This window comes from Diadema setosum, chromosome 12, assembly GCF_964275005.1.
Source record: "Diadema setosum chromosome 12, eeDiaSeto1, whole genome shotgun sequence".
Taxonomy (NCBI): Eukaryota; Metazoa; Echinodermata; class Echinoidea; order Diadematoida; family Diadematidae; genus Diadema; species Diadema setosum.
Genome location: NC_092696.1, coordinates 12,452,483 through 12,472,407, shown reverse-complemented (window position 1 = coordinate 12,472,407; position 19,925 = coordinate 12,452,483). Strand labels below are relative to the sequence as shown.

Here is a 19,925-nt window from a genome sequence, read left to right as displayed (position 1 = left end):
ATGATAGCCCTCCCCCCCCCCCCAGCATTCTGTAAAACCAGATACATTTTGTGAATTGGAGCTGACAGCCTTTTTTTTTCAGCATGAAACTTTTGCAAATTGCCACTTGCATTCAATGCATTGCATAAACAAACTCTTTCACGTGCATTTTACTTTTGCGAATCGGGGCTCCTCGCAAAATTACCAAAAGCTTCATGCTTGCAAAAATTTCTGGTTGTACAGTATTCTTCATGTGATGGTACAGACAGCCATGAAGACTATACCTTGTTTCATGTCAAAGTTTATGCATTATTTGGGACTGTATTCATGGCATGACCTTTGACCTGCGACCTCTGTCTTTCCGACCTACCCTGCAGGTATTCCAGAATACGAGTCTGAGCCAGCAGGCCTCCAAGGATGTCCTCTGCGACCTCATCAACGGCCTGATCACTGTGCTGATCGACGACCGCCTCATGGCGTTTGACGAGGGTCCCCAGGTCGTGCGGTCGGTCAACGTTGTTATGGCCAAGGTGGTGGAGAATGCTGACCACAATGCTGCCATCGGGTGAGTTGAGTCACAGTCCGTGATACTTATCAGGAACTGGATGATGTTTTAGCTCTCACATATAATGGCCCTCGATGGGAAATCGTCACATTATGTTGCTTTGTATGAAAACAGTAAAATCAGTTAAATCTGTGAAAATTTGTGATAAATTTGGCAATTACATGTACGTGTGATCTAGGTGTATGTTGTTGAGCAGCTGTCCATTGGTTTGTAAACCTGGGAAAATGATTTTCTGCAGACATATTCCTTGTATGATAAGAATGTGTTTTTGCATCTCATACTCAGCCAGTTAGTTCTGTCTGTGTTTATGCATTTAAGAAAAATCTGAGAAAATATATAGAGTTGCCAACTTGTCTTACCCTCTAGACTTTTACAACTGGTATTTTTTTAATTATTTTTTTGTTGATGTGTGATTTATTTCTCTGATATTCTGTTTTCATTCAAAGCAGCGTAATCTCAAGATGGAATTTCCCTTTGACGTTTTGAGATGGAGCAACGTGTTATAGGGCAGGAGGCATAAGACTTATCCAGTCAGGCTAAAATTTCTTTTTAGAAAGTGATATGGAATGTAACAGAGCACATCTCCTTGATCAACACATACTGTGTAGTACTGCTGTGTTCCAAATCTTGGCTGACAAGGTCTTATTAACATTCTGTGATTAAGTGGAATCACCCATTGATCTCAGTTAGGAGGAAAATAGGCTAAGGCAAATTCCAGAACAAAATGCTTCCCAGTTTCATCATGTAAAGTACTATTTTCAAAAATCAACTTTTAACTCTAATCTGTTTTCTTCAAAGTTTGAAGAAGTTAGTTACATTTGCATAGTTTTGGCACATGCATAGTGCCTGTATTAATATTTACAACAAAGCTGACTTAATCAAGAAAGAATAATGTGGAACATAGAAAAGCTTCCATTTTGTATTCTTTTACAAAGAAAGATGAGTAATGGTGCCAAAAGTTGCGACTGCCTACAGCCTGCAAACTAATGAAAGTGATAAATAAGACATAAGGTTCATCTGTGAAAAAAAGGGGAGGGCAATAATACAGTTGTAATTGAAGAATTTCGTGGATTTAGACATTCTATTTTGAAAAACACTATTGGGCTAAAACATCTGACCTTTGACCTGTTCTGTTTCTTGTACAGAGCCCTGATCAAGCTTCTTCAAGAGTGTGTGGCTCACGAGAGCAGCTCCACCAAGTTTGTGCAACTAATCATGAAGGTAAGTGAACTTTTATTGAGAGGACATGGTAAATTCATCAAGGTCCTAATCTCCGAGGTTAATGCTTATGATTGAGATGTAACTAGACAAGTAAAGATAGACCTGCCAATGTTCTGTGGCAGACTTCAAAGGCATTGTTATATTTTTCTCTCATGCTGTTCTTTGAACTGTGTATGTATTTGATTGACATTTTGTCGTGTAGTTATGTACATAGGACAAGATACATAGAGCATTTTTTTAAACTAAACTCGAAATGACACTTTGTATCATGCTCCCATTCCTCCTCCCCAGTGTCTGTGGCGATTGGTCAGGATGATGCCCAACATCATCAACGAGCTCAACGTGGACCGCATCCTACTGGACCTCCACCTCTTCCTCAAGGCCTTCCCCTCCTCCGTCTGGCGGGACCGGCCCAGCGACACCCCGCTACGCACCGTCAAGACCATCCTCCACTCCCTGGCCAAGATTCTCGGCCAGAAGGTGAGGGCACAGAGTGAGAGAGATAGAGAGAGAAACTTGGTGGCATTACAGGAGTCGCCAGTCGATAGTCCAGAAAAAAACAAAACAAAACCAAAACCCAAACAAACCCTATGAGACCAATAAGATGACAGTAAAGGGCATACTTCTGAGAAAGACATTTACCATTTGATCTCATTGTACTTACATGTAAAAAACATTGAAACAATCACAAGAAGACTTTCTTCAACTCTGTACATGTTGTATTTGTTTATCATCTCTTTGCTCTGTTTGTGACATTTCAAATCTTATATGGAATTGAATTTAATTGAATTGAAAGGTATTAATAGTAATTTGATATTTGGATTTTACATTGAAGAATCATTCCTATCAGCATTGTCATTATCACTATCATCATCATCATCGCTATCATCTCTATCATCACCACCATCATCACCATAATCATTACCATCATCATCATCTTTGATGTCCTGTTACACAATCATCATCACCTTGTTAATAATAATGCAGGCTTGCCTGTGGGAGCGCTGCCATAGCAACCCACTGATGGTTTCCGATCCTATCTCTTCCTCCTCTCTCTCTCCCAAGGTTCTGAACCACCTGACCCTGATTTCGGACCCCAAGGACTCGGAGGTGGAGTCCTACCTCAAGAAGGTCCTCCGGAGCTCCAGCACCAGCAGCACCGGGAGCAGCTCCAGCAACGACCACATCAACGGCTCGGCCGCCGACGCTGTCAGGTCCCACTCCGACGTAAGTTACCCCCCTAGCTCTTTTCCTTCCTCAGACAGGAGGGATTTTCAGGTCTCAAATATATTATACAGTCAAGCCTGGCTTAGCAGTCACCTGTCTATAGCGGTCACCTGCGATTTACGGTCACTAAAAAGATTTCCTCGAGATAAAAAATCATGTTACAGACCCTGTCTATAGCAGCCATATGTCTGTAGTGGCCACTTTTCTTTTTCTCCCTTGGATGACAGGTTTGATTGTACATGTCTGTGAAGGTGGGATGAGTGGTTTGGCTCAGTGGTAAAGACTGAGGACACTCAAGCTTGAGGTTCAAGGTTCAAGTCCACAGGCAGCTGTGATAGGCTCTTTGATAGACAAGGCACTTTATCCCATGCCTTGACCATCAACAAAGTGATGTAAAGCAGTTTGTCCTGTGGTTTCTTGCTGGTGAGTAAATAAGTGCTTCCTAATCTCAAACAAATTGTCGGCCTTATGCCAAAAGGCCCGACTTTGTACACTGTAAGTGCCCTTTTGGCATGAGGCCGACATAATTATCTCCCATGATATAAAGAGTCTAGAAGAGTTATTTTTCCTTTTTTCTCTAGTTAAAAAACTGACCAAAAAGATGTCATCAGGAAAATTAAATGGGTGAGGGAAAGATTTTTAAGGATTATCCAAACTGTGGGAATTGTCGGGTGTCTTCATACTGCTCTTGAATGTTTGCCATCGTTCAGAGAAACGCCAAGGATTCACCACGGAGGGGGCCCCCCAAGACCAACGACCTCCTCGCCCATATCTTCCAGAAGATTGGCTCCAACAAAAACTCGAGAGAGGTAAGGGCATTCAGGAACTTGACTTATATTTCTGTATCTTATTTCTGTAATATGCATAGTTCAGTTTGTTTAGAATGTGCAGAACACTGTAAGGCCAGAGTTTTAATGTGCATGAAATTTTTGCAGATTTTGCGAGGATCTAAGATTCGTGAAAGTAAAATGTATGCGACCATTTCTGTCTAACACCATGCATTGCACGCTAATACATGTAGCATACAATTTGTTTATGGTCAGCAATTTGCGAACATTTTGTGCTGTTGAAAAGACCATTAGCTCCCATATGCAAATGTTTCTGGCCACAATAATAAGTGAAAAGTGACAGCCAATCAATTCAGCTTGATTTTGAAGGATTTTATTTCCTGAATGCATCTGTTGGATTGACTTTGAATTACCCCTTCTGTGTCAGGAACTTTTGGACATTGTATACAAATGGGATTTTTTTGTGCAAATCAGTACTCAGAGCACACAAAGGGTGTATTACATCAGTGCCTTAACCCTAACTAGGCCGGGCTATTCAGGTAGATGATAGAGCGGGGGGGGCCTCCCAGGCCCCCCCTCCAGATCTCGGCCGTCGACCGCGCGATCGCGACGAAAATTGGCACACGCATTGCCTATGATGTAATCTAAAGTACCATGAAGTTAATTTTTTCAAAAATTATCATTTACACTAAATTATGCTAATTTATGCATAATGATGCATGAAATCAGACAATTTGGTATAAATCACTAAATAAAGCTCAAAACAGGCACATTTTTTGTGTAAATATTCTTTTTAGTGTCCTTAGCAAATGTAAGAGAAGAAAATTGCGCAATCAGAAAAAATTTCCTAAGTATTTTCTTGTTTTTTGAATTTCTTATGTATTTCCTTGTTTTTTCGACTTTATGTTTTCCATTGTTTTTTCGATGAAATTTGTCCGTGACATTGTTCCGAACAAGAAAATGCGTTATTAAGTGATTTTAATCCATAAAACCCCAAAATAATCATGCTTTTATGAAATTTGCCTGTAAACACAGTTTGCATTGAAATTGTACACAAATTCACGTTTTTGAGCAATTTTTGGTCTGACATGCATGTGCATATTTATGCGCAACTTCGGAACCGCACACCCGGGCATCGCAAATTTGGTGTCAAAAGATGCGGGAGACTCGAAAGAAAAAAGTCATGAAACGTCGCGGCGATAGCTTCTCGCGATAGCGATACATCGCGCGAAACGTCAAGGGGGGGGGGGGGGCCTCGGAGGCCCCCCCCCCCCCGGCCTAGTTAGGGTTAAAATCTGCATCGTGGGGAGGTAAAATTTGTGAAAATGGGATGTGTAATTCCCGCTAAGTACATATTACCCATGTGCCACTCTGGTCTGCCATTTGATCTTCATATCAAAAGCTTGTGGTCACTTCAGTCTCAACCCGTGCTAAAGCATCAAATTTCCAACTTCCTTGGGTGAACAGAGTTTGGAATTGCATAAACCCTCCAGACGAAAATGGGGTACATAAAAAAAATAACATGTTTTGAAAACTGTCGCGATCGTTTCCCTCAGGGTCTGGCGGAACTGTACGAGTTCAAGCACAAGTACCCCGACGTCGACATCGACCCATTCCTGAAGAAGACGTCGCAGTACTTCCAGTCGTACATCAACCAGGGTCTGCAGAACATCGCCAAGGAGAAAGGGGAGAGGAATTTCCCCACCACCAATGTGACGGTCAAGCCGGCCCCCCAGCAGGAAAACAACCCAGGTCGGTGGCCGGATTTCCAGTGGGGGGTGACCACTTGCTATCAGATTGTATCTGTCTATAAACAGACATGTCAGCTGATACTTTTTATTTGCCATATTTTGCTCTGCGTTTTGCCAAAAGTATGCAGGTTTCATCAAAGCTACCACTAACTGTTTTCCCCCAAAGTTGTATTGCTACACATACATGTATGGTGTCTAATGTTAAGGAAAGGTAAAAATGCTGTTTTTCCACCAAAATTGTACCTTTTTAGTCCTCAGAATACCACAGTGCTGTTTACAAGGTTGGCGCTCTTGCCCATCTGCACATTAACTTCTTCGGCTGTAAAAACCAAACAGACAAACAAAACAAAAAAATCAGGCCCAACAACCATTTACCATTGGGAGCAGTGATATAAAAATGTTCGATATATCACATTTGATGCATATTCGTAGGTCAGTTGTATCACAAAACATCCTACTGGCTACCATATAAAAAAATCGCAATAAAGCCTAAAATATAAGGACATACCACTACTTTTCTCAGTAAATCATAATTGTAGACGGTTTAGTGTAGAAACATTCTTATTATAGCTATTATTCACATTTTGTATTTTTCACAATACTTAATATTGATTATACTGATTCAAATTTTTACATTGGTTGTTTCTGTCCGTGATACACATTTTAGAACTATTTTGAAGGGGTGTAGGGCAATTACCCCCTGGGCAGTTACCCCGGACCCTTCCCCCTGGCCCTAACCCTAATCCTAATCCTGAACCTAATCCTAACCCTAACCCAAACTCCTAACTCCAAACCTAACCCGAACCCTAATCTTTACTCTAACCTTTTCACTAACCAGTATTTAGCCAGGGTAATTGCCCTCGGGAGTAATTGCCCTGATACGATTTTGAAGCACTAAAGCCAGGTTTTTCTTTCATCTGCAAATGGTAAATAATGCCTTTTATATCTGAATATAAACCTCTGAAAATTCAACATCTTGACTTCTGAACGTTAGATACCTCAGCAGTCGAACAAATCGTGACCTCCGACCCTCAATCCACGGGGATGAGCAAGGAGAACGAGCCAATCAGCGACGTGCTGGGTCGCATCAAGGTCCTGCGAGCCCGCTGCGGCCTGGAGAACACGCAGGAGGGCGTGGTGGGGGACCATCCCATCAAGACCGTAGCCCCGCCCAAACAAGAAATGACCGCACCCCTTCCCACCATGGAAAGCAAAGAGCCGCTGGTAAGGGGAAATTATTCCACCTTAGGATGGGCCATTCAGCATCTTTATAGCAGAAAGAAAAAGAAAAAGAAAAAAAAAAGAAAATATATCCATATATATACATCACATGTATATCCTCATTTTAGAACTTTCCATTCTGTGTGACTTCATTATGCTATCTGTACAACTAATCAAAAAACATTTCATAGTAGTGATGTAGTTGCAATGTAGTGTTATTTCAAGCCATATTGTATTCCCCATAAAACATTATGAAATTTTCTTAATGAAAATTCATTACATACCTGTAGCAGTCTCATATATATTCACATTTGTGGACTATCTCATGGTCTTGATCATAATTGTATTTAAATATCACGTACAGTCAACCTCGCCTAAGTGGACCAGGCACAAATCAAAGAAAAATTCCAACCTGGATGATAGAAACAAATAAAAAAATTTTTCTGTGAGTCGAAATTCATGAAAGTCAAATGATTTTCTCAGGTTCCTTTGGGATTTGACTTTAGGCGAGGTTAACTGTACTTTTTTACTAACCAGTTAAGACCAATCATGGAGTTTGGTGGAGATGCGTTTGTCTTTACAACTACACCCCATGGGCAGAGTCTAGTACATCTTTCTTGTACACTATTCTGGCAATGTTAAGATAAATCAATTCTAGCAGATTACAACAATGGCAAAAAATGGGATAGTACAACACTCTTTCAACATGCTTGCACCAGGTATAAATTATGTACATACTTTGTTTTATTCTATTTTTTTTTTTATTTCAATAAGGCATGTTTGTAAACTGTAAAATGAATTTATTAAATCTATGTGATAGGTCCATTGTACTTAGGCACTTATGCATACAACTATATACCAAATTATTTATAAGTTTGTACAATTTGAACATAACAGAAATCAAATCATGTAAAATCGAGATGACATTATATTCATAAAGGGAGTGTGGGAATGTGTACTATTAAATTGAATGATTTTTCTTGTAATTGATACAGATGCTTTTAAGCAGGCATGTTAGATTTCAAGGATCACACTGTTTCTTGATATTGGTGGGTTTTGGGGGTTCCATTCAAATTTCCATTCTGCTGCCAATTTGCAGAAAATGGAATTTTAGCCAGCAGACAAAATTGCTGCATTTGGTGCTGATGATAATCTCAAATCATTAATGAGATTGCAAGGCCTCATATCAACAACAAAAAAAAATAATAAATACAAAAATCATCATGGAGTATCAGGTCATTTTCTCAACACTCTTGGAAAATAACATCAGTGGTGACATTGAATAATGTGATGACGTTGTTTTGGATTACATTAGTAATTGAGAATGAAAATTTAACTAGAAGGTTTGGTAGTACAGGCGACTCCCGATATAAAGAAGTCCTCAACCGTCAGGTTTCTTTTGTTATACAAAATTTCCTTACAGTGGAACACTCAAGAATATAAAGATATTTGTTTACAGGTGATAAATTTGGGACCTGGGGACCATTTCATGAAACTTTTTGTCAGTGATTTACACTGACAACTGTTAAAAGCTACTGAAATCCTTGCGTCTGATTGGCTGATAGCAAATTTGTCGGTGAAAACCTCCGACGAACTCGTTGATGAAACACCCCCCTGGGGGGCGTTTCATCAACGAGTTCGTCGGAGGATTTCACCGACGAATTTGCTATCAGCCAATCAGACGCAAGGATTTACACTGACAACTGTTAAAAGCTAATGAAATCCTTGGTCTGATTGGCTGATAGCAAATTTGTCGGTGAAATCTCCGACGAACTCGTTGATGAAACGCCCCCCTGATCTGTATTTTCGTTTTAACTGTGTCCTTGTTTAACAGGAGTGCACTGTATGTGCAATTGAAATATGAGGTCTTGTTTAATACCCCAGGGATGATAATATTTTCATGAAGGTGTGAAAAAAAAAGAAAGAATGCGCCCATCCTCATTGAATTCTAGCAGCACAAAAACAAGAAGGAGTAGCAAACAGTATCACACTAACCCCCTTTTGCATATAACTGTATCATGTGACCATCATGCTATTCCCAATCATGCCTTCCCATCATGCACCACGCAGCGAGCAGACGGGCACCATTTCGTCCCGGAGAGGGTAAGCAGCATTGTAGCTGCCACTTGCACGTGTTTGTCTGCCTATTAAACTGCTGTATGCCTCATCTGCTGATAATGATTACGTGTCTAACTGATTTCCTAGTGACCCTTTTTCTCTCCTAACGTCAGGGGTGTGAGACTTCAGAGTTAAATCTGATTTCAAACTTTTGTTAACTCTGCTCAAAATCCACTTTTCAGACTTTTTGGCAAATCAAATACATTGAAATCTTCAGAGTTTAATGGTAGATTTTATTTCAGACATTTTTATTCGTAAGTTTCAGATTTTGTACGAACTTTTTTTTCTTCTGCAACTACTCTCACACCCCTGTAACTTGAAGTGTTTGGTGAAATTTCTTCAGCTAATGCTATGCTGTGTTGTTAGAGCTGAAAGAATTGTTCTTTTTTCCCCAGACTGTTCTTGACTGCACTTTGAATGTGTAAGATGGAAGCATGCTATTAACTATTTAAACTAGAAATTAATTCCTAGCAGTGCTCAAGAAGGAGGAATTGTCAATGATTATTCTACTTTGTTTGAAGTTTGCCTGAGAGCATGACCACTTGTTTTTGTTTTTTATTGGGGGGGGGGGGGTTCTGTTGATGAACTTAAATGGTTTGATTCATTGCAGATCATTGTAACCTGATGGTGTTAATCACGAAGAAAGAACTACAGTCAACCTTGCCTAGGTCAAATCTATTTGGACTGATGAAATGGCTTCGACTTAAAGAGAAAAATTTGACTTATGAGGGATTAAAATCAATAGAATATAAAGAGAAGAGGACTGGAAAAGACCTTCAACTTATGTGATTATTTGACTTTTGTGAGGTCGACTTGACGAAGGTTGACTGGACAATTGTATGTCAAGAACCTGAATGACATGCATGGCAAAACGTATACCACTCTGTATGTAACATCTTACCGGCATGTCTAGTCTCTTGTCTCTGTGGGCATGTGGTGTGTAGTCAGTGTATCTAAAGCATTTACTGGTGATCACTATCAAATCAGAAAAATGGCCAGATAGTGGTACGCAGTATCTGTGTGTTTTGCTTCACTTTTATTCTGCCGTGATGTATCGCTTGATTTTCTGTCTGTTCTTGCAATCTATGCCGGTATGTTCTATACGTTTGCATCTGTCGCATGAACTGACCGATTTAGCTTTCGATGACATTTTTACAGTGCTTGGATTATTCAGAGTCTGATTACAGTGACAGAGTTTGTCAGACAGTAGGGGAAAAAAGTGGGTCTGTACTGTGATTGGTCAGAAGTTTGTGGCCAATGAGCATAATGTATGGTGGTGGTGAAAACATGAGCAGGGGAAGTTTTGAGGAGAAAAGAGGAGGCCATCTGGGAACTCATTTCATGAGGATGTTTGCAGGCTTTCAGTAATTTGTAATAACTGTAGACACTGCAGCAACAGATTACTGCTTTCTTTTCACTTTGCAGCTACCATAGTAATGCAATTACATAGTGTACTACTTTTTGACAATTATAGTATTGCCAACCTTCCTATTCAATGGGTTCCGGATCTTTTGGTCTCTGTCACCATACAAAGTAGCTAAGTTTTCTTTCTCGTGTCGGCTCTTGGACCGTCAGTCGCCACCCATACATGTGTGTGTGTGTGTGTGTGTATGTGTGAATGCCTCTGTATTGAGTGCAGTGTGTGGGAAGATATTTGCTTTATGTCTGGCGCATGCCATCCCAGTGTCGCCTTCAGCTATTGAATCTTCCTGGTTGCACAGATCAATTTGTCTTTGCTCTCATGCAGATTAGTGTGAAATTTACTGATTCATTAGTTAGTAGAGATTAACATTTCAAGGAACATGAAGGTGCTACAAGGGTTTGTGGCAGTAGCTAAAAGAAAAAGAAAACTTGTATTCCATTGTTCTTTTTTTGTTTGTTTGAAATTCAGATATTGAGGTTTGAGTGGGAGATTTCACCTTATCTAAAGAGACTTGTCAGATAAATTTTCATGTCTGACATATGTGCATGGAAGTCTCCTTGTAATACTTAATCATTCATTGCTTTTTTGTGGTTGCTTGCCCCCAACCTCCTCAGATTTCACTTGGCACGAGTTCGTCCAACGTCCAGCCGGTCGTCCAGCCCTCGGTCTCCGACACCAACGTGGACGACCTGCGCCGGCGCCTGGAGCGCATCAAAAATTCCTGCAAGTAGGACGGACAGACAGACAAACGGACAGAGACTCGGGGTAACCGGGACTCACGGCCGCTCACTGCATCCTGATCTGTTTGGCATGATTGAACCTTCCGATACGCTTCCGTGTCTTGTTCCGCGCAAGTCACGAAACAACGGACCAGCAGCTGTACAAAGAAACTACACAAACACAAAAAGCAATTATTTCTTCAGATGAATATGGACATATTTGGAGAGAAGGCATTTACCCTGCTCGGAAGAGGTGTGGTCGGTCTTTCATTCCAAGACTCCGACTTCTTTCTTTCTCTCGCACGAAAGATGATGACAAGAGAATATGTGGGAAAAGAAAAACTGACTGTGACTGCTTGTTCAGACACGCTCTGTTGAAAGAGTGAAGCAGTGTCGGTTTGGACTGAAATTTGAGTATACAGTACAATCTGACTCGTTTCTTTTCTTATTCATATCTCTGGTGTCCTGTTGTTCACTTATGGACAAATAGTCTTATGAAGTGTGGAGTAGGAATTGGACCGAAGGCCAAGGTTTTCCAGCGAAAATCCACACCTTGTCTTTGAGACGACTGTACTCACAGGTGCTCCAAAAATTCCCATCAAATGCTGAACGCACAATGTACACACTATTAATGCTTATGTATCCTAGGATTGTGGCAGTTTATCCTCACCCTGGGAGGGTTTAAACTTGGCTTCAATGAAGCCACTTTTTTTTTTTTCTTTCTCGCCCTGTGTTGATAAGCAGCAGTGAGGGAGCTGTTCACATCGGGGACAAGTCGGGCACCAATGCCCTTGTGCGTTCAGAGTAGTTGGAGCCTCCATTTCAGGTGTAAATACTTGTACAGCACCGAAAACTTGCCACATGCATAATATTCCTGATGATGCGATGTGTGGAAGAATGAGGTATGTAACATGTGGTCAGGTGAGGAAGAGGAGGAGTGAGAGGGACAGAGAGGGAGAGAGATAGGGCTATTCACACCTGAAAGTTGGTGTGCTGGTGTAAACACACTTCTGTATCTCTGTACATAACATATGTGGGGATCACCCACTGTACCATCTTGTATGAAAGATAAGACTGACTTCACCGTTGAAGAATGTAATATATGGTGAAGAAGATATGATCTGCATTAATCTGTGCATGGAACATGAACTCTGAATCCGATGTGGTAGTATGCACAAATTGTTATATTACGAGGACTGTCTAAATTTTATATCTAGCAGGCTTAGAGTCATATGAATTCCCCCATTAGCGAACCATGTTAGCAGTAGTTCACACGAATCTTGAACATAGCCTGAATATATCATACATTACCTCCCAAATTTCCATCCATCCTAATGAAGTATTATCCAGTGAACTGGGGCAGTTTCACTGTTAGCAGATTAAGAACATTCGACTTCACTAGCAGAGCATTTAATAGCTCTCCCATTATCCATTCAAAACTTCCCCCCCCCCACATGCAAAGATAAAAATGGTCTGTTTTGACTTAAAAAATGCCGACTGATGATGTTAATATGTAACAGCAAATATTTGATGGTTGTGATAGAACACTAATTTAAGAGAATCAGCCTTCTGCTCAATATATCTGGAAAATGTTGCATGCATCAAAAAATTATAAACAAATTGGGATCTACTTGAAGAATGTTCTGTGTATCTCGGCAAAGCATGTACACTTTATGGAAAGAACATGCATCGACTTCAGGACACGCTGTCATTCCGCGGAATGCAGTCAATCAATGGAGTCTTGTGTGTCATCCACAGAGCACACAACATTTTCCCCTCACGTGCTGGAGGCATAGTTTTTCGCCATCAATTTTTGGGGCGTTCATTATTTCATTTTTCATCAGGTTAGATATTGGACAAGACTATTCAATAGTAGCCTTTTGCAAAGGCGGCTCGCAATGGACTCGCATACGGCAGGCGGAGGACTCGCACGCACTCAGCGATCGGATGGAGTAGCTCGCCGGTCGTGCACTGTGTGTGCATGTGCTGAAATTATAGCGAGCTGCTTTTGCAAAATGCTAATTCAATAGCCGATATGTCAAGATTCTCTTACGTGTGAAAATAAAGCCTAGATTATTGGGGAGAAATTGCATTAGTGCAGATGTTCAGTATAATTTTTTTTTTTTGATGATAATGTGAAAGCTACAATCTTGATTATTGTGATAATAACCAATGTTACATCATTTCTTGTTTTTTTATCTTCACAAATCAAGAATCTGTGACTAGGCGGTGTATCTGTACCTGTAACTCTTTGTGTCCTCTCTGTATATTTTGAAATAATATCTTCCATATATCACAGGGTGGCGCAAAAAAGATGCTATACAACATGTACCGTAGGCATTATGTTTCAGAATGAGTCTTTGTGTAAGACCAGAACGATGATCTGGATGAAAACCGTTCAAGTTTCCTTCGCCCCTTCCCCAAATATTTCCAGAATTGTACTAGGTGAAAAAACACTCAGGCCTTTCACACTGGTCAACTTTGGTTTTCATGTGCTTACTTAGAGCATGGAAGATTACTAGTCTGAATATTCTAAAAAACGAAATGTCCCAAATGTCCAGTCGATGGCTGTAGATGTGTTGTGTTGAGACCAAGAATTCACAAACTTAGAGATTTACAGAGAGCGATGTTTGTTTATTCACCATAATTTTTCTGTTTTGTGTGCTCTGATCAAAGATATTCACTCACTGTAATCATACCAAGAAAGTGACTGTTCCTGTGTCTATGACAAGTATATATACATACATATATATATTTTTGTGTTGGATGTGTAGCATGGTTGTTATACTCGTGTTCACACTAAACGTGCATTATAATGCAGCATTGACTATTGTCCTGTCTTAAAAGGTGCAGTATTTGATAATAAGTATGTGTGGAAAAAATTTGCTCGTAGGAAGCAACGTATTCATTGCACTGTCCTGTCGTGTCCTGGTGCAAAAATCGAGCCACAGCATGTATAGAAATGGAAGGGGATTGAAATAAGTAACGCGATTGTACAGAAATCACAGCTGTAAGTTAACCCGCATCTATGAGGAAATAATTATTGTAAATACAGTGTACTGTGTGTGTATGTCACGGACACGGTGTAAAATCAAACCCAGAGTTGAGTGTAGATATAGCATGTGAGCTAAAAAAAAAAACCAGTGTGACTTACCAAGGCTGTGTTGTGTGTAGCAGGATGTGGGTGTAATGTGTACTTCGTGTGTGAGGAAAATGATTCTACTCATCAGAGAGTATCGTCCCCTGTGTTCAGTTTCGTTTTCCTTTCCTTTTTTTTTTACATACTTTATCTGTGCATAATGTGAATAAAAAATATCAGCGTTTTTTGTTTGCTCTCTATTCTGTTTTGAGAATTGGTGGTATTTCTTGGAGTGCCTTTCATTATCTTTCTTATTTCCTTTTATTTTTTCTTTATCCATTTCCTTTTCTTTCTTTATTTAACAAAAATACAACAAAACTTTTGAGTTGGTCTCAACAATGGGCATGAACAGACAAAACAAACAAAAGACACTTTGAACGTAAATCCATCCATCTACAGTTTGTATAATATATCAATCTACATGTATATTTACATACAAACATACACACACACATAATACATGTATGTATATTCACTGTTGCGAATCTATACTTAGGACTGCGAGCAGAAACGTAATTGCTGTTATTCATATATATATATATATATATATATATATATATATATATATATATATATATATATATATATAATGTGTGTATTTATTGATATGTATTACATGTATACAGTAGTCATCTGCCTGTGTGAATGTTATTTTATAAAATACATTTTATATTTATCAGAAAGACGAACGAGAAAAAGTTCAAAATTCAACCACGTCCGGTGAATCTAATGCAGTAGTGCGTTATGATCTGCACGGATCTAGAATATACAGTACTGTAGTAGTTTTTGTTCAATCTCACTTTTCCCCGCAACATCTACTCTTTCTTCTTTTTTTTTTTCTTTTTTTTTTGTGGCAGCACGCTCTTCTGCGTGTCATGTGATCGTGATTTGAAAATGAAGAGGTCGGTCACAAAATGGATTAAACGCTACTTATAAACATTGTAGAACAAGTCTATTATCAGACACAGCAACTTAAAACCTTTCCCATGATATCTCACTTGTTACATAACACGGAATATTCTGAAATTCTTGAAGCTATGAGTTAAAGAATATTCCACATTTTCTTTTTATTTTCTTCTTTTTTTTTTGGCAGATTTATTCCCAAATACGTTTGTATCTCAAATTAAGAAGAATGGAATTAGCTCGTTTTGCGATAGCAAATACATATCACTGATCGGACACAAATAGATCATAACTTGTCACATTTATACCGGTTACAATTTCTTGGGCAAACATCAAGCTCTTGCCTTGTTGGAGTTATGTGCTGTGCTTGTTTAAGGCATGGTTTTCAAAGACACTTGAGCAAATACATGTAGGCGTACCAAAGTCGTTTGCATATTATGAAATGAAGTAAAAACGCATCCACACATTTGATAGTGACTATATATACCTTAGATTTGTCATTGATATACAAAGTACATATAATGTGATATGTGTCGTATACATAATATACAAATTACAGTGTACATACAGTAAACCTCGAGAAGTCGACACTCGGATCATAGGATAAAATTTGTGAACTTGGGCAATAATGCTGACTTTGCTACGTGGAAGTCAACAAAAGAAAGCTATCATTCGGGACGTTCACGTTTCGATTGCGTCGACTTTAGTCAATTTATTTTTTATCTTTCAGTTTTTATTAGACAACATCAAACAAAATTACAGAGATCAAAAACATGATTATACAAATAGAAATAAACAAGAAAAGAAAAAAAAATAAGATAAAGCAGCATACAAAAACCAATGTCAATTATAAATTACTAAACAATATACATTGTATCAAGTAAAACAGTGTTATAACGAGGTTTTTAGGAGCATATTTTTACAATTAACCCTTTGCTTCATCAGGTCCGTAGTCTATCAAGATACAGAAACAAACAATAAAAAAGGACCAACAAAATATGTGACACATCCGGGACTCCGGATTCAACTACATAAACAAGTTAAAAATGCAGTCTCCATTTTTTTTTTCGAAAATGTAAAGCAAGCGTACCCTTTTTCTTTGCCGACTTTAGTCAATATAAGGGATTCTAGGTTAATGTCATGTACATGCATATATAACTCGCATACATTTAAACAAGAACCAGGGCTCTGTTTCATAAAGCTGTTCGTAAAGTTACGAACAACTTACGAGCGACTGGTGATCAGTTATGATGTGCTATACTTATCAGAATTTCCATAATTCAGCACAAGAACTGATCACCAGACGCTCATAAGTCGTTCGTAACTTTACGAACAGCTTTATGACCCCCCCCCCCCCCCCGGTCGCTTTTGAAGTTGATTTGACATTTATTTTGGATTTGGCGAATGTTCATGAGGGCATGTCAGAGAAAGTGTTCAGAGTGTACATAGGCCTACAACTTGTGTTTTCATCTCACTAAAACCAGTATGAATCAGCGACACTGCTGAGAATTGTATCATCGTGTTCATCTGTAGTCCAGATTCTGGACGTTTTCTTATCATTACGCATCCACGCGCGCTCCACAGCTTATCGCGCTATCCCCTGTAACCGCTCGATATCGATGAGGGCGCCAACAAACCTGTCCGAAAAAACGTCCAGAATGGTTTGACAGTGCGTAGGGTCAAAAGTTCATACACTGTATTAGGTATGCTTACGTAATGCCCTATCTCTCGCAAGCTCATTGCGTATGCATGAAAACTAAGGGATCGATCACAGAAAAGTTATGTGGGATCGACCGATCTACAGCCAGCTGTGTGCATTGCACCGTGAATACATTGCGATCTGCAACAATTACTAATTATGTGCACAGAGATGCCTGCATTTTTGCACAACACACATTATCACAATCAAAGAGCGAACTCTTTGATTACAATGCAATGTGATACATGTACTCAGTTCTTCAGTGATCCGTACCATGCATTGTTGCACAGCTGATTCGTGCAACGTTTTTGACTGGCTGAAAGTTATGGTTGCAGTCATGTCCGACCTACTTTCACGTGGTGTTTTGGACTTTGTTGTGCCCAGATTCGATGATGACTTGAATATTATTCTTGAGATTGAAAATGGCGAGCTACAAATCGCCAGCTCGCCGATGTATGATTTATGATGTGCCACTTCTAACGTCCAAACACTACATAAAACTGCAAAGAACTCTGTGAAGGTCGTGAGATGTGGACCTCAAGAAAAGTTGGAAGATTTGTTTAGCGATGTTATTGTTGGTAAAGGGGATCAATAGGTTTTTTTTTTTTTTTTTTGGGGGGGGGGGTGTGCCAATCATATTCATTAAAGAAAATAATTTTGTCATCAATTATTCTTCCTTAATAATATTGGATGATGAAATATTCAGAAATTAAAGAAATTCTTTAATTGACACAGGCACTTGTGGCCCACTAAATAACAATATAATTTTGTAATGTAAGCTGAGGGCTGTGAGATGTAGGTTCTATGAACCGCTACTTAGCTGTGGTATACAAGATATCAAGCATATTCTGATCAAGGGTGGTGGAGGTGAAGGGGATAGGGTACAACCACATTACACAATTTGTAGTGCAAAGTTTTGAAGTACATGTAAGGAACCAGAAGGTGCTTTTTTTTAGAAAGCAGTCTAAATTTAAAGAATTGCACTAAGTTTGTACAACTTTTATAATTTTATCACCACTTCATATAGGGCCTACTGGGCAGTTAGACCGACACTATTCACTTTGATAATTTCTGTAACAGAGACAATCAGACCAATATCCCTGTTGTAAGAATACCCCGTCACTCAGTTTTTTGTTTGTTAGTCTTCATGATAGTAAAGCTAAACTTAGTAAACCAAGATGAAGACACTTAAGAGCATTTTGGCTAGAGATATATATTGGTCCATTTGTCTCTGGCATTACAAGTGAACAGTTTTGGTTGAACAGCCCTTCTGCATATGCATATAAAGGTTATATATATATATATATATATATATATATATATATATATATATATATATATATATACAGTATATATATATATATATATATATATATATATATATATATATATATATATATAACAATATATATCTTCCCTTTTTTTTGGCAAACCATACCTGTATTTGCTCAAAATAGTAGCTCCATGTATATATACATTATTAAATAAGCAGGCCTATTCATATCAAAAGACAGTCTGACAAAGCAACTTTTTTTTTTCTTCTAATTCACAAACATTTAAGGGGGATATCAGTGTGAAATTATGCTTGGGAAATGTGCGGGCCTACACACACAAACACATACATGCATGTGCACACACACACACACACACACACACACACAAACATACACAAACACAAACACACACACACACACACACACACACACACTCACATGTTAGCAATTTGATTAAACCCCCTATTACAAATCACATCCAAATTAAAACATTGCATATGTACTTTGTACATACAGCTGTACAGTGTAGTAGACTTTACTTTTTTCACATATATGGCACCTGATTATTGGTAAATAAGTTTAGATTTTTTTTTTCAGTGTTGAGGTGTGGTCAGGAAATACATCAATTTATCACTATTGTGCTTTGAAATGTCCAATGTACAGTGAACATGTACATTACACATATGTGCAATATATGTACTGTTAAATACACTGTGTAGTCTTCATCATTTCATGTACAGTAAGAGCAGACCGCAAAGTGAAAACAAATGGACTACGAGTAGTGTAATTTGAGCATATGTATAACTTGTACATTTTTTTTAATCACATTACTTCTTAAGCCTTCATTATAAAAATTTGGCCATGATGGTAAAACTGTTAATGTTGTTCCAACTACCAAGGAAGTTTCAAAGCTAGCATCCCACTCCCAAGTGTCAATAATGAGTTCAAAAAGTTGTCACTCTGGGAAGGACATTCAAAATAATTCCTCAGGTGTATTTTTATAAGTGTCTTTAAAGTTGGATATTCTGTGCCACCAAGTACTCATAAAGAACTGAAGTTAAATGTTCTATAGTTGATAAAATATTAGGCATATTTCAGTTGTTTCTCCATGCTCTTGAAATTCCTTCATTATACACTTTCATTTGTACATGTACATGTACCAGTACTGTAATATACAATACATTTACTGTATATTCATGATAGTTCATGATCATTGTTCAACAAAAGTGCATTATTTCAAACAAAATACATTGTAAACTCTTTGACTCTGAATTTTGATGTCAGAGAAATAATTTGATATGTCACATTTCAGTCTGATTACCATGTGTAGTAGACTCTCATTACACATCAAAAACACAGGACTAACACAAACTGGTTACAAGTTATGACAACGAAATCTTTGTTTTTTCATTTGTTGCGCTTTACAACAATTCTTGGTTTAAAAAAAATGCTTCAAAGTTCAAAAAAGAAAATAAATTCATTGCTACACAGTTCAAACTATAGGTACAAATGTTCATGTGCATTAACAGAACTAGTTTTAAAATATCAAAATGGGCCAAAGAACATACTGTACTTCTCATGAATGATTTTGTATGTAAAGAAAGTATTATATGTATGTAAACAAGTACTTGGTAGTTGTACAACTCAAAAACACACTCTACATATTTGTACACTTGTATGTACATGTATGCATAGATGAACATGCGATGTACAATTACATGTGCAGACAAACAGCATTTTCAGTTCAATTTTCAAACACCCACCCAAACACCCAAAACACACAGCCCATCCCCACTTGGCATGGTCTGTATGTACATGTACATGTAATCCACTACATCACAAAAACACAACCTTGAACTAAAATATTTCAACATTTCCATAATTTTATCACTTGTAAT

At 38.5% G+C, this 19,925-nt stretch overlaps 1 protein-coding gene across 1 annotated transcript in view; it reads left to right on the top strand.

The window, feature by feature from the left end:
- Positions 1–14,351, top strand: part of LOC140236058 (cytoskeleton-associated protein 5-like) — a 65,051-nt gene extending 50,700 nt beyond the window's left edge. Inside the window, exons 36-43 of the mRNA XM_072316032.1 lie at positions 357–544; positions 1,690–1,765; positions 2,057–2,245; positions 2,831–2,992; positions 3,703–3,801; positions 5,337–5,532; positions 6,526–6,755; positions 10,908–14,351. Of these exons, the coding sequence (XP_072172133.1) occupies positions 357–544; positions 1,690–1,765; positions 2,057–2,245; positions 2,831–2,992; positions 3,703–3,801; positions 5,337–5,532; positions 6,526–6,755; positions 10,908–11,024 (1,257 nt within the window). The 3' untranslated portion in view covers positions 11,025–14,351. The remainder of the gene's footprint in view (positions 1–356; positions 545–1,689; positions 1,766–2,056; positions 2,246–2,830; positions 2,993–3,702; positions 3,802–5,336; positions 5,533–6,525; positions 6,756–10,907) is intronic.
- Positions 14,352–19,925: the final 5,574 nt, after the last annotated feature.